This window comes from Ascidiella aspersa, chromosome 3 (assembly GCF_963924565.1).
Source record: "Ascidiella aspersa chromosome 3, kaAscAspe10.2, whole genome shotgun sequence".
Taxonomy (NCBI): domain Eukaryota; kingdom Metazoa; phylum Chordata; class Ascidiacea; order Phlebobranchia; family Ascidiidae; genus Ascidiella; species Ascidiella aspersa.
In genome coordinates this window covers 1913654-1929743 of record NC_139449.1, presented here as the reverse complement: position 1 = coordinate 1929743, position 16090 = coordinate 1913654, and the positions used below count along the sequence as shown (strand labels likewise).

At 35.8% G+C, this 16090-nt stretch overlaps 1 protein-coding gene across 1 annotated transcript in view; it reads left to right on the top strand.

Annotated features, from left to right (window-relative positions):
- LOC146158047 (immunoglobulin-like and fibronectin type III domain-containing protein 1) overlaps positions 1–16090 on the top strand; it is a 31115-nt gene that overhangs the window by 11928 nt on the left and 3097 nt on the right. Inside the window, exons 9-22 of the mRNA XM_083383530.1 lie at positions 441–604; positions 1562–1691; positions 2600–2748; positions 4859–5009; positions 5895–6047; positions 7304–7447; positions 8194–8348; positions 8600–8750; positions 9136–9237; positions 9999–10199; positions 12004–12191; positions 13250–13364; positions 13838–13926; positions 15117–15309. Coding sequence (XP_083239656.1) covers positions 441–604; positions 1562–1691; positions 2600–2748; positions 4859–5009; positions 5895–6047; positions 7304–7447; positions 8194–8348; positions 8600–8750; positions 9136–9237; positions 9999–10199; positions 12004–12191; positions 13250–13364; positions 13838–13926; positions 15117–15309 — 2085 coding nt within the window. The remainder of the gene's footprint in view (positions 1–440; positions 605–1561; positions 1692–2599; positions 2749–4858; positions 5010–5894; positions 6048–7303; positions 7448–8193; positions 8349–8599; positions 8751–9135; positions 9238–9998; positions 10200–12003; positions 12192–13249; positions 13365–13837; positions 13927–15116; positions 15310–16090) is intronic.

The window sequence follows — 16090 nt, the reverse complement described above, 5'->3', positions numbered from 1 at the left end:
CGATACCCGATGCCAAGTGGTAGTATCGGTACTCGCCCGATACTAGGCTGGCATCGATGTCAATCCGATGCCAAACTAATATAGGAATGTTTATCTATAATTTGCAATTTAACGGAATTGTTCCAAATTAATGTTTGGTAATTTCTTTATATTTAAGAAAAAGAGTTCCCTCCAGTTGTTATTCTACCATTTTTTTTCAAAGTAGAATAGTTTTATGGCTAATTTTTTGTTTTATGGCTAATTTTTTGTGGTTATTTGGTATCGGGTATCGGCTCCGATCCGATATTATCGTACTTTGTATGATTAAACTTTCTAATCTTTGCCATAGTGTTTCGGTAGTAATTAGTTTACAAGCACTGAACGTTCTGTTCCATGGTCTTATTACCAACGTAAGATAAGATAAGGCCAAAACACAACAAATACCTATTGTTACATCACAGATGTGCCCTCGCAGCCCGGGGGTCCGGTTGAAATGAGTGACGTCACAAGTACGGCGATGACGTTTGCATGGAAACCCCCCAAGTCGGACGGGGGGCGTCCCCTGAAAGGTTTTATCGTGGACAGGAAAGACTCAAAGTCACCGATGTGGACAGAGCTGGGAAGGGTGAGATGACATGTTTTATTGTTTATTTGTCGATATTTGTTCGCTCTTTGTGACGTAGAAAAGACGCAATTTCAAAAGTAAACAAATTCCGTCGATAAGTTAGCCGCAAGAAACCAAGACGAACAAGGGAAGGATATACTCTTAAGTAGAAAGAAAGTCGTTTTGAACAGAAAAGAAAGTCGTTATGAACAGATAGAAATGACTCGTTTTTTTGAAATCGAGAGACCGAGCAATGCTCTTAAAAATGTTCATAGCAATTCGCGATTTAATTTGGTTGGTTTGCCGATGTGGACTGAATTGGGGAGGGTGAGATAACATATTTGAATGTTTATTTGTCGACATTTGTTCGCTCTTTGTGACGTAGTAATGACGCAATTTCAAAAGTAAACAATTATTTTTGCGAAACGCGCATAATATTGAGATCGCATATCTTGATATATGTTCGTCGACAATATATTTAGTCATTTTTTTATTTCTTTTTAACGTTTTAGATTTTTTATAATTTAAGTTTGTTTAAATTGTTTTAAATTTATTATTTTTATTTTTATTTCCCCGATATATTTAAGACGAGGTTTTCGATCTGTCAATCAAAAGTAACTAAGCTCCATATTGCGCAACTTATGTTGGCCTAATAATAGTTCGAGAAACGTTACATTTGCAAGTTTATTAATTTTGCTAACTTAGTTAGAATAAATTATCTGAAAACGTTGTTTAACAGTTGCGTTTTACATTTAAAGCACTTGGGTAATTTTTTGTTTTCCTAGGAGGTCTACTGAAGTAGTTTTATATGATTATTTTTGCCGGCGTCAACAGAACTTGGAAGGGTAGTCTGAAAATAAACCTAAAAATACCTCTACCAGTTGCTTATTTATATATAACAAAATATCAATACTGTAGAATGGGTTACTCGTGTCGAGTACTTGCGTAAAACGAGTTTACAAATATACCGACTCGCAGGTTTCACCGGACACATTGAGTTATACGAGTGATGGACTCACCAAGGGGCTAAAGTACTCGTTCCGCATCAGAGCTTTCAGCGAAGAAGGGGAGAGCAAGCCACTGACGTCACAATTGACTCTGGCCAGCGGTAAGTGACGCCACAAGTGTTTGTTTTGCTTCAAATTTTAAAACTCAAACTCAAACGACTTTAGATTCACGAAACCTTTTGATACTTGGTTGTAGATTAAACTTTACTGTCGTTTCAAAAATCAGGGAAATATTTTTTTTTTTAATTTTTATATATTTTTGCTGTTATCATTAGTTTTAAACCGATTTCAAACTAGAAAAAATTTGTTACACTTTTTAGGATTTGCTTTTCCATGTGATTACTTTAAAGAAAAAGCCCCCCCCCCCTTTAGTAGAATAACCTAAGAGTATTTTTTTCTTGTTCGATAAATTAAAATGCGTTGTTAGTCACTACTCAACTACTTAATTATTTTCATTTTTTATTTTTGGAACAAATGGGCCGATAAACTTTTAGTTCTTAAGCTGATTAAAAACAGCTAATCGTGTTAGGTTTTTAGCTTAAACATTTCGTTTAACCAGACTCTCGCCAGCGGTATGTGACGTCATAGTTGTTTGTTTTCCTTCAATTTTAAAATTAAAACTCTAAACGACTCGAAGAAAACAAAATTTAACACAAAATATTTATTTACAATCTAGACATTTCATTTTCTTCCCAAAATAAAAAAAAAAATACAATATTTGTAAACAAAATTTAACACAAATATGTATATATTTTTTCAAAAGGTTAGAACAAATTTTTTAGGAATCTGAGTTAATCGTAAATATTGCATTTTTTTTTCGTTTTGGAAAACAAATGAAATGTCTAGTTTTAAAAACAGCTTATTATGTTTAGTTTTAACAAATATTAATTCTTAAATAATTTCGTTAGAAAGCTGGTTAATTTTTTTTTTTTGGGGGAAAAAACGAAAATGTCTAGTTTTAAAACGTCTCAATGTCTATTTTTTAACCCAAACAATTCGTTGGAACCAGGACCACCCGGGCCACCAGGGGCGCCAGTGGCCAGCAAAGTGACGTCATCAAGCATCGAGGTGAAGTGGAGTGCGCCCTCTAACGACGGGGGGAGCGCGGTGACCGCTTACTACGCCGAGTACAGAGAAGTCGGGGGAGACTGGAACGTGGTAGATTTATGACATCATTGTTGAGGGGGGTGCAACGTCATCATGGCGGGTGTCCGATAATATCGGATCGGAGCCGATACCCGATACCAAGTGGTAGTATCTGTCAGGGGCGTATCCAGGAATCCAAAAAGGGGAGGTCCCGAATTTTCAACTTAGGGAATTCCCCGTTTTTCGTCTGACGTTAATGACGTCATAAATAGTGACGGATATGACGTCATAAAATAGCGATGGTAATGACGTCATAAAATAATAAAAAAAAATCGTATAAACAGCCTATTAACGTCCAGTAAAAGCAAACCTAATCAGTTACCAAAAGGGGGCAGAGCCCCCCAACCCCCCCTGGATACGCCACTGGTATCGGTACTTGTCCGATACTACTAGGGTGGTATCGGTACTTGTCCGATATCATTTAGTATAGGAATTTCAGCTATGCTTTGTGATATGAAGCAACGATTTCTATCTTCGAAGGCAAACTTATTAAAGTGTTAAAAATATCATAAACACTGCGGGTGTCCGATGCTTGACGTTTTATTTCGATATCAATTCCCTAAATTTTGCATCTTAATTTCGATCCGGCGTCACAAATGACGTCACTGAAGGTCAAGGTTGAAGCTAAAGAGTACAAAGAATGTGTGTTAGTCAGTACTAGGATTGTCCGATAATATCGGGTTGAAGCCGATACTCGATCGTATGTAGAAGTATCGAGAATTCCGATACTAGGGTTGTATCGGTGCCGATCCGATATAAATCAATATGGGGATTTCATCAATGAATCCAACGCAGCCATTTCAACTTTAAATGTATTAAAAATCATTGTTAACAACTGGATGTAAGTAAATTTTGGTCAGTAAACCTGAAAAAACGACCCACTATAGCGCTTCCGTTTTATCTTTATTTTAGCGCACCGTATTTTACGGACCTTAAGGCACAGTTTAAATCTTTTTTTTTCCTCATAAATTGATCGTGCGCCTTATAAGCCGGTACGCCTAATGTATGGATCAAGCACGGTAGTGCTTTATTGCCTACACTCAAAACCAGTACCGATACTATTATCATATAAATAAACCACCGTCTAACACAATAAACTGCGGTAAAAGCACTTGTTTTGAGTTTTTAATTTTTGTTCGTTGGATTGTTTCTTTGAATAAAATACAATAACCATCAAAAATATTAAGCATATTTGTTTAATGAGCTTTATACGGTAACTCTTACTCGTTAAAAATGGGTGCGTTCTATAGCCCAGTGCGCCTTATGTATGAACAAAAATCTAATCACAGCAATTTCTTGACTGTGCGCCTTATTATTAGGGTTGCCAGTTAGGATTTTTTAAAGCCAAATTTGAAAATTTAGGCTTTTTTTTAACCTCTTTGGATTTTATTTTTTCAAAAAAATAATCCTAATGAAATTTGGCTTTTTTCGTTTTGTTCAAAAATGTTATGAGTGTTATGTTAAGAAGATATCAAACTAACGCATAAAGAGAAAAAATTTCCAAAAAAATTACAAAAAGATAAAAATTGCCAAGAAAAGTTTACAGAAAGAGAAAAAAATTGGCAAGAAAAATTTACAAAAAAGGAAAAAATTAAGAAAATTTGCCACAAAAAGAGAAATTCAGAGTACCAGCATGACCATTTATTGCATTTTTTATTTATTTAAGGAAAAACATAGGCTTGTTAGAGTTGGTAGTAGATTTGGCTTTTTTTGGCCTTTTTTAGAGTAATTTTGGCTTTTTTTATTTTTTCTATCTGGCAACCCTGCTTATTGTCCGTAAAATACTGTACTAATGACCAAATTGGTATTGGTTTGGGTCGCTGTACGATTTACCCAAAATTACCGATATCGGGTAAGTATCGTACAATTCCTAGACATCATTATGTCCAAAACTACCGGTCCCGGGCCGATATTTGATGCCAAGTGGTAGTGTCAGCCTTTGAACACTTTTAGACAAATGTCGTACATAATATTAAGTGTATATTGGTAATGTCAGTGTAAGGTATTCAATTCTTGAAAAGACAGGCTTATCCAACCAGAGATGTGTAAAAATGTTGCAGCGGTAAAAATTATTTTAATGTGCTTGTTGAGCATAAAAACTCTTGTTTCGCTGTTCGTTTAGATTGGAAGTTCTGGCATTGATGGACTGACAGCGAAGAGAGACAACTTGACAGCAGAAAGCGATTACGAGTTCAAAGTTTGCGCCAAAAACTCGACTGGCAAAAGCCCCTGGAGTCAAACTCAGAAACCTATTACTGCAATGGACGCACCAGGTACAAATAACTATCTTATTTATTTCATATGTATTTGTTTAATTAACAGGAAGTCTATTGGACCTAAATGCAGGATTCGCTTCACAATTGTTCGCCTTTTTAGAGCATTTTGAGATAAAGTGGTGCGCTTCTCAAGCTATTCTGAGATAAACTAACAATGATTTTGCTTTCCATAGAAGAGGACTATAAAAACTACGATTAACTGAAACTAAATATGAGGCTAAAAATGGCCAGTTTTGTTAAAACTCAACTTAACTTTAACTTATATGTATTTTTTCATACACGGAGACTATTTGGCACAAATGCTGATTTCGTTCACAAAAGCATAATTGCTTGCTAAGAGTTAAACTGCTTTGTTTTGTCATTTTTTTTACATAACCTCCGAAAACCTTGGTTTACCCCAAGAGATGTACACCATTTTCTATATTACCTGACTTAATTGTTTATGCATTTTGGGGCCTCACAGTTCCTCATTAACTCCAATTATCTTTGCAGCGACCCCTAGAATCGACTACTAAAGCAGAAGATGTATTTAAAGTTGTAGCCATATTTTTTGACAACAGTGATATTAAATGGGAGAAACTTGTAAGTGTCTTCACTGATGTTGCCCCGGTAATGATTGGATCGCGAAGAACATTTATTGCCAGGATAACCTGTAGGCTTTAAAGCTATGAAAACCCTGGTCTAAGCCAAGAGATGTACAACATTTTTAGTATTAACTGACTTCCAAGGGCCCCCTGGGATAAGTGTAGCGTGTCTGCTTGTTATAACTGTAAAGGATTTCTAAACGAATCTGATGTTATTTGCCATTATTCTAACCGCTTTCCAGCCTTGTATTTACTGTTGCTCAGTGGAAACTTTAAAGTTTTTTTTACTAACTTCCAGAGCCTCCAGTGATAAGTGACTCCGCCAGGGAGAACCTCGCGACCCCTGTGACCTTCAAAACTGGTGATGACGTCATCATTAAGGTTCCTGTTTCGGGGATTCCCAAGCCGACTGCTGTGTGGAGTTACAAGGGCAAAGAACTTAAGCCTGAAGGTTTGACGATTTGCCATTTATAAATCGTTGTTGTTCAACGTCAAGTCCAAAACAATGATGTTCCGGTAAATATGTTTTGTCAAGCTGGCTAATCTTTTTTTTTGAAAAAAAAAAACAGGCACTACAGTCCTTTTTTAAGCCGGTCATCGATTGATACTAGTGCACGCCTTAAAATCAAAACCTCAGGTTACGAAGTTTACTTGTTTTAGACGTTTCGTTATGACGTAACTTCATGACGTCATAACTAAAAATTTGCAAGCGTTTCGGTAGGAAGGTTATTCCCTTTTCACCTCTGGTTCAAAATAATGGCCATGCTACAGCTAATTTATGACCTATACAGGTTATACCCAATATGTCCAAAATATGGCCCAAAAATGTTGTAAAAATATCCGGAATTAGTTATATATAAAAAATTAGGACTTAATTGTGGGTAAAAATTAAACTGCAATTTGTGTGCAATTTTTTTAAACGATATTATCACTTAGAGTGTAAATTCTAATATTGTATAGTATGTTTTTACTGAGTCTAGACTGAAAGATAAGTAATGGGGTAACTGAGTATAAAGAAATGTTAGTTTTATTGATATTAAAGGGTATCTTATCAAAAAATTAGTAGGTTTAACTAATGGTAACTAAACATCTCAAACTGAAAACAAATTGTGGCCTTAAACGTGGAAAAATACTTCTCAACGTTTCAATTTTCACAATTTTGCCTGTTTGAGCATAATATTGACATCATTTGGTATCGGATCACGATCGTGAATCATTTAAGTTTATTTGAAACATTCATAAAATGCCTACTGCTTCTGTATTGGCTTTGTTATTCTTAAGGCCAGTTTACACTACAGCTGCACTGAGCGGAGCTGAGCTGCACTGGGCGTGAAATTGTTTTCACTACAGCTGCAGTGAGCTGCGCTGGGCGTAAAAATCGCCCCAAAACGTAACATGTTTCACTAGCTGCGCTGCGGGCTTGAGTTTAGCAAAGCGTGAAAATCGCTCCAAAGCGTAACTTTAAGCTAGCTGCAGGGCTGCGCGGGGCTTGAGTTTAGCAAAGCTTGAAACTCTCGTCACAATAGAATTTAAATGCAAATTACGCTTTGCTCAGCTCAGTGCAGCTGTAGTGTAAACGGGCCTTAACTAGGCCTAACTACAACCTCCAGTCATAAGGTTTATTGAATCGTTTAAAACATTTCTACCTATTTCTATATGTTCTTTCAGTCTATAAACTACAAACCTTATCATATTGTTTTGTTTCAGACGGGAGATTCGTGTCAACTGTGTCAAAGGCTGGAGTTCAACTTGCCTTCCCTGACGCCAAACGATCAGATTCGGGCAAATATTCTGTGCAGCTGAAAAACATGGAGGGCGAGACAGCTGCTGACGTCACTTTGAAAGTTACAGGTGGGGAAATGTGTTTAGACTCATGGTTTTTAACGATAAGTGCGCTTTTGTTTGTTTTGTTAAATTAAAGGTTAAAATCCTGACACAATTTGGTGACGACTTAAATCAATGACTTAAGTCACGTGAGTTACTGTTTTGAAATTACTTTGGGCGGCGTTTTACTTTTATATTAATGACTTGAATTAAAAATGACTTCCTCTAATAATGACTTGACTAGGGCGGAGTTTTAACAAAATAGTTGACTTGGTCTTAAGTCATTTTGAAATGAAAAAAACTACTTTGCCCTATTATATATATATTATCTTTGAATTAATCCGCAAATGTGCCTATTAAAGTATTGATTCGGGAAATCCATAACAAATTTTATTTATAATCATACTATATTTCCTTTATTTCAACATCTTGAAAAATGAATAAAGAGTTATTCGAAACGTTCAAAATGATACCTACTTCTGTATGGGCTTTGATATTCTGATTACGTTTTACTAAAACCTCCAACCATTATGCTCCAAATAATAAAAATGTTATGTAGAAATAACTATCTTGGGTTTATCCCGCAAATGTACATATTTCTCTCAGACGTGCCCTGTAAAAGTGTTCGAAGCTTCATTACAGATCCGTGCACTGTGTACTTAAGAAGCGTATTTATAATGGAAACATATTTCTCTAAATTAACAAACGTTCCTTGTTTTCCGCAAGGGTTAATTTTTTTATTTAAGACAACACGGTTCTCTAATTTTTCCCAGATGTGCCGATGGCCCCTGGCGGCCCTGTAAAAGTTATCAAGGCATCTTCGAAGTCGCTCACGGTGGGTTGGGCGCCCCCTAGCGACGACGGCGGGCTCAGTCTCGTCCAGTATTTGATCGAGAAGCAAACTTGTGGCGATGACGAGTGGACAAGGGTGAGCGTTCTTACTCGTTGTTACGCGACAAAACTTGTGTCCGCCATGTTTTGTCTTATTTTTTTTTCCAAAATTAAAAAATGAATGCTTCAAAATGATTTAAACCAGCGGGACTGTTTCAGAAAACATGTAATTTTTTTACAGGTCGGAAAGATTATAAAATAAAAAAACAAAACAATAATAATCTGAAAATGAATGCTTTAAGATCATTTAAACCAGCAAATCCGTTTTCCAAAACATCAATTTTTCAGGTCGGAAAGGTGTTTCCCGGTGAGGATTTGAAGATATCAACCGACCACGTTGAGAAGGGAAAGTCGTACGTGTTCCGCATCAATTGCCAGAACTCGATAGGCAACAGTCCATACCTAACATCTAACGAGATTGCAGCAGACGATAAATACAGTGAGCGATTTTTTCGTGTCTAAGCAGATTCTTTTAGCAATCATAATTATCATTAAGACATTAACAGATGATACGTGGCTTTTTGGCAAAGATACAGTGTAACCACCTAGCCAGTGATTCCCAAACTTTTTTGGCTCGTGGCACACTAAAAAAATCTTAACTATTTCACGGCAAACTTTTAACAGAACAACAATTGAGTAATTTTACGATCGCCCTTAACACGCGACAAACTATATGTAAATGTCTCAAAATTATTAATATGTAATGAATAGTGTGTATTTAAGTCTTTGAAAAATTACGTCAGAACACAACATGGCCTAATGACCGTTTCAAGCTTTTTTAGCACATTAACAACAAACACCCCCGCCTCTTTGTTTCGTAATAGAGCCCCCTGCGCAGATCGGCGCCCCCGTGGTTAGTGACGTCACGAAAACGTCATGCGTGGTCACGTGGGAAGAACCCGATGACGGAGGAAGCGCAATTAATGGTGAGTTGTGTGATCTTGACTGATCGTGGTTGTGAAATTCAATTAAAAGTAATATTTTTTGTCTAACCTGACTATGCTGTGATATTTAAAATCCGCTTTTAATTTCTTTGTAGTTTTTAAACATTATCTGTTTAGTTTTTAAATAAAGTTAATTGATGTTTTTTTCACGGTTGAGTACTTTTCTACTGTGCATGCGTATCATTTAATTTATATTAGGCCACAGGGGGCTGTAAAAGTCGATTACAAATATTTTGATTCTTGTATGACATTTTTTTTGTTATTAATCTTGTTAAACAACATTCTGCTCAATTTTTTTTTTTTTTTACTTTTTTTCGACTTTATTTTAATTGTGTTTTTTTTAGTGTATTGCAAATTAACGTTTTTCTAAACTGGCGACACCTTTTTCAGCATTTCCGCAGCATGTAGCGATAAATTAAACAGTAGCCGAGGATGCAATAGCCAGTTTATATACAAAAAAAAAACATATAAAAAAGTGTTTATATACATAACCTAGCTCACGAATTCTTGTTTTTAATTACTAACCCTGATGAGGCCAGCTGCTGCCGAAACGTCGCTTTATTACTTATTTTAACACCAGAAGAGCGATTCCTATCTAATGATATGTTGTATGGTGGAAGTAAATTCATGTTTAAAGTCTTTTCTGTTAAGTAATCTGACGGTTTTTCAGTAACGGCGCATTTTTACTCCAATATTACGTCACAAATGTCTGTTATTACGTCACACACGTTGTTTGTCCACAGGCTACATTCTGGAACTGAAGCGAATCGGAAGAAGAAACTGGATTCCGCAACATGGCGGACGACTGATCAGCGATCGAACTTTCAAGGTCAAAGATCTCAGTCAAGGTTACGAGTACCAGTTCCGCGTGGCAGCCGAGAACGAGGGGGGCTCGGGACCCACGGGAAAAGAGAGTGACGTCATCATGGCTAAGGATCCAATTCGTGAGTTTTAGTTCTTTTTTAAATTCATGTTGTGTTGGATTGTTTTTTAAAAAAGTTTTTTTAAATGGTTTTGATGATCTTTGTAACAATATATCTTAATTTTTAATAAATCACGTCCTAATAGGTGTTTATAGAGTTGTGTTACAGTTATTTAGTAATTTTGCGGCAATATAAGTTTGACAAAACTTTTCCATACGTTTGCAATGAAAATAGATTATAATCGATTTATGTTATAAATAACTAAATGGATGTCATTATAGCGCACATTATAGGTTTGATAAAACGTTGTGTCCTACAGCTTGAGCCTTAACAAACAAACATCCTTCACTCCATATCTAGTTATACTGCAGTGGTGGACAGACGTTTTGTCCCGAAATACTCTTTCAAGCACTATTTAAGGCCTAATATTCATGGAAATTGTCCAACAACGGTGGCAAACCAGAAGTTTTGCTTGGGTGGCTTGGAAACTTATGGTATAACGCAGTGTTGTAATGACTTAAGTCAATGACTTGACTTAAGTGCACTTAGTAGCTGTTTTCAAATTACTTGACTTGACTTAAGTCATTTGGGCAAAATGACTTGACTTGACTTAAGTCTTTTGGACAAATAACTTGGGTTTGAAATGAAGCGTTTTATTTAGGTGTTTTTGATAAAATTGAGCAATTTATCCAAATGTTTGCACATAAAACAATTTTCTTGCTGTGTGTTGCGTTTTTGTTTTTGTTTTAGTTCAGTTATTTCTCATAAAACATTTTATATTTATAACAAGGACGTGACTTAAATTTGACTTGCGCAACTAATGACTTGGACTTGGACTGGGACTTGACTTGTTATTTATTCAAAAAGACTTGACTTGGACTTAAGTTATTTTACAAACGACTTGACTTGGACTTAATGTTATTTTTAAATGACTTGTTTACAACACTGGTACAACGTCACAAAGTTATACCAGAAACCAATTAATCTTTTAAACACCTGCTATTCTCGAGCGAACTACAACTGCGTGTATATAATCACGTATTTATAAAAGATTGTAATATTGCTCGAAATAACGGCATCACCAATTCAATTCAAGATTTTTTGTACTTTACAGATTTTTAGGTCACAGCGCGCAGCATACTTTAGTACACACAACACACTTAGGTTAAATTGATTTAAAACCCCAACCATAATAATTGGCCCATGGCCCACTAAAAAAATGCCAAAGGCCCACATTTTGCCAATCACCAGTAAAAGGTCTTACAAACTAATATTAGACATTAAAAAAACGCCCCTTTATTTTTTAATATTTAGCCCCACCACCGCCACCTACCGACCGTGAGATCGACGACATGACCGACAAAAATAAAGTTGCTACTTCGTTTACAAATAATTGTTTTTAAAACATGAATTATGTTCTTTTCTTTCCTTTTATATGTTATATTAAGTTGACACCTTCATATGGGTAATATTTTTTACCTAAAAACCTGTTTTATTTAATTTTCGCCGAAAGGGTTTCCCTTTTAACATTGTGGCTAGGCATACACAAAAATATTTATCAATCTAATTAGGTTAGAAGATTTTGGTGTTATGTTGTTTAGACCACAAAATTATTGTTGCAATTAACGCAGTGAGTTTTGATACTTTCAAATATATGCTGATTTTATTGTCACTATAAAAGTTGGTTTAAAATTCTACTTCAAGTTTTAGTATAAATAAGGTGTGTTATTTTCTCCGTACAAAATTAATAAGTTTGGCTGCCAAAACAACTTTTGGCCGCATTCTTTGACTATTTAAAAAAGACCCCTATTTTTTAAATATTTAGCCCCACCACCGCCCCCTACCGACCTCGAGGTCGAGGACATGACCGACAAGACAGTTTCCCTCAAGTGGCAGGCACCAAAGGACCTTGAACCGACCTTGTTCAACGGTTACTTCGTGGAAAGGTGCGAAGAAGGTTCCGATAAGTGGATTGCGTGCAACGATTTTCCGATCAGGAGCACACGTTACAAGGTAAGGGCTGAGATTATCGGGTCCAGGGGTGGGGGCACGTGGCCACAAACTGTATTTTTCCTTATGTTTCTAGGCCTACGCAAATTAAAATTTTCGCGAAATCTTGTTGGTGTTTATAGAATGTTTTCCAATTTTGATTAATGGTTTTAGGCAGCGTGCGTCACATTGCGCCCAATAAATCGTTTTGCAACATAAACTATTTAAAGGCGTTTTTTCGCTTTGTGTGAATCGATAACATCTTTGAATGCTGCTTTTGTATTGAAGGTAACAACTTAACACTTTCACAAACGAAACGAACTGTCTGTTGTTCTTCAGGGTATTTTTTATGACATCACGTTTAAATGTTACTTTTTGACGCGTAATATTGTGACTTTACGTTGTGACGTAACTTTGTGACGTCATCTCCGAAAATAAATTTATGCTCCCCAATCGAAAATCCTAGATCGGCGCCTCAGGGTTGTTTTATGCGCTTGAACCAATCTCCCGTGTCCATGTCTTATCTTTGCCAGAACAAATTCCGAAAACGTTTTTTTATCATTGAAATTTTCAAAGTGATCCTTAATTATTGCAACTATAGGGATGTCCGATAATATCGAATGTGGAGTAGTAGTATCGGCGCTTGTCCGATACTAGGGTGGTATAGGTTCCGATTCAATATCATCTAACAAGTCTAAAGTTGTAATAATGAAAAAAAAATAGGAAAGAATCGCTTTGAAATTTTACAGATGATTGTTCTTACATATTGTCACTTTTGTTTGTCTTATTTTACTAGGGATGTACGATAATATTATATCGGAGCCGATACCCGAAGTTGTAGTATCGGTACTCGTCCGATACTAGGATGGTATCGGTACTCGTCTGATACTAGGATGGTATCGGTACTCGTCCGATACTAGGGTGGTATCGGTACTCGTCCGATACTAGGGTGGTATCGGTACTCGTCTGATACTAGGGTGGTATCGGTGCTGGTCCGATACCAAAGTAAGAAAATTTTGGCATGATTTGCAATCCAAAGCTGCAGAAGTGGAGAAACTTAACACTTTCTGTTCTTCTTGCAGGTTGAAGGTTTGAAAACTGGCTCCAAGTTTAACTTCCGTATCCGTCCAGTCAACGATGGAGGTCATGGACAAGCTTGCGGGTTTGGAAGCTTCAGGGAAATCAAGCAATGGCACGGTAAGTTGTCGCCATATTTGTTCAACAAGATCTCCCTCACTCTGTAAATTTGTCAAGCTGTAAAATGCAAAGTCGTTCCGTTTGATAGATATTTGAACATCATGGTTTTCAAGATTTCCACAAGTATGCTTTAAAAAATCAGACAATTCCATTTTTATCACTTGTTTACAAGTGTTTTATTTTTCAATTTACAAACTGTTCTGCTAAAAACGATGTATTGCCTAACTCAAAAATTAAATTAAACCAAATCTTCGTAAAGTACAATTCTACTATAGCAGCCAAAATAGCATACACTTTAATATGGCAGGAAGTCAATATTTCAGATGTTTTGTTAGGCGGTTTGTCATTTAAAAATGATGTTGTGCTTTTTAAAACGCCATATTGATATTGATTAACCTCGAATTACGTTTTAGACGAAAAAATCTTATAAAATAGAAATGCCGTATAGCTAAACAAACGTGTTAAAATTGCAGAACAGCCGAAGATATCGTTTGACTCTTCCCTGAAGCAGACTGTCGAAGTACAAGCCAGTAGCACACTCAGACTCATTGCTTCTATATCGGTAAGAAACCTGACCAAGGGCTTCGTTTTAACCTCTTGTACAATAGTATAACTTGCATTTTATTTGTTATAACTGATTTTCTTCAGCAAAAAATTAGAAAATAAAAGAGTGACTATAACTTAAGTTCCGGTTCATCAGTTTCCCAAGTTAAAATAAGAAGCACAATTTTATAAAATTATTTTATGATTACGGTTATTTTTACCCACGTCATTAGTATCAATAATCATTTTGCGCAAATGACTTAAGTCAAGTTATTTGAAAACAGTAACTTAATTGACTTATGTCATTACAACACTGCTATTCTTCCAGTTTGCACCTTACAGTTAAAATTGTGACGATGTGTTCGTCATTAGTAAGTTAAAAGTAAAATATTTTTTTACCGAAACAATTTGCAAAAATTCAAAGATGACTTTACAAATTAACGTCATAACGGAACGCCTAAAACAGGTAATTTCATGTTCTGAAAATCTTAATTTAAATATATATTTAAAAGAAATGGTGAGTGGGCGCATATTACCTGGGAGAACATTTAAGGGATATGGTAAAAAGAGCATTTGGTATATTGCCTGGTAAAAAAGAACTAAAAAACAGTTATTTTACTTTTACAGCGTACCGCAACGCCGAACGCCGTTTTTTTCCAGCTTACTTTCATAAATAGTCATAAGACATTGGTGCTAAAAGCACATATAACAGTTTTACTGCCATATGGTGCGTTTCTGTTATTATTTATTTGAGTTATTACTCATAATCGGACGAGTTAACCAACTAATAGGTAACGTTAATTTTTTTGACACGGACTTGACTTGCAATTGACTTGGTATTTAATCAAAATTACTTGACTTGGAGTAAAGTTACTTTATAAAAGACTTGACTTGGACTTAAGTTAATTTACAGATGACTTGACTGAGACTTGACTGAGACTTGACTGAGACTTGACTGAGACTTGACTGAGACTTGACTGAGACTTGACTGAGACTTGACTTGGTATGTATTCAAAAAGACTTGACCTTGGCTTGAGTCATTTCAAAATGCCTTGTTTACAATACTGGATAAGACGTTTAAATGCTGAAATAAACTTCCCAGGACCGTACTCAATATTGTCTGGCAATTCAAACCCTATAATTGATAAAAGTTTGTTGCAATGTGTACGTTAGTTATAAGACTTTCAAGTGCGAAATATGTTTTTCCAGGGCCGCCCCCGACCAGTTATACGTTGGAGCAAGCAGGGAATAGACTTGGATAAGCGAGGATTGATTTCTGTGCAAGATGGAGTTTGTACGCTCACCATTCGCAACCTTGCTAAGAGCGACTCTGGCACATACGAACTGACAGCTGACAACCCGAGTGGAACCATCAGGAAAGCTGTCAATCTTGTGGTCAAAGGTAAATGCTGGTATTTTAAGTCAACTTAAATGTCGTAGACTTAAATCATTTCAACAGTGGCTTATATTAGCCTAGTTCAAAACGTTTAACTTGAATTTTCAATATAGTGGTCAAAGATAAATGCTGCGTTTTGCCAACAGCAGTTTAAATCCAAATCATTTGCGAAAAAATACAAAATTAAATTAGGAAGAAATGTTCATTTGGTCTAATCCTGTCTATATTTTGATTATTAGCAACCAACAAAACGTACACCTAAGATAATTTTAGTCAATCACGGGGTGAAAAGTAAATGCTGCAATTCAGCAACAGAAAACAATATTGTTCGATGTTAATGGTATTTCTAGCAAACAACAAAAATGTACATTTAAGGTATTTTTGTTTAAGTCTTATTTAAGTCCTGTATATCAAATGTTTAAGTGACCTATATGTAGTAAACTCAAATCATTTCCACAGTGGCTTACATTAGCACTTTTCAAAAGTTTTACTTGAATTTTTAATCTTGTGGTCAAAGGTGGCATTTGGCAACAAAAGTTTTGTAATAAGTCATATTGTTTCAGTCCGAGTTCAGTCATTTGCAAGGTGACTTGTTTCTAATTTAGGTCTTTTAGGAAAATAAGAGGTGTCCTATTCGCTCCCAGCAGTATTGCAAACAAGTATTTGAACTTTAGTTATTTTACAAATGACTTGTCTTGGACTTAAGTCATTTGAAAATACCTTTGTTTAAAGGTCATTTATAAGTTCTTAATTTAAGACAGGAAAGCCTGAAGGATTTCTGTGTAAA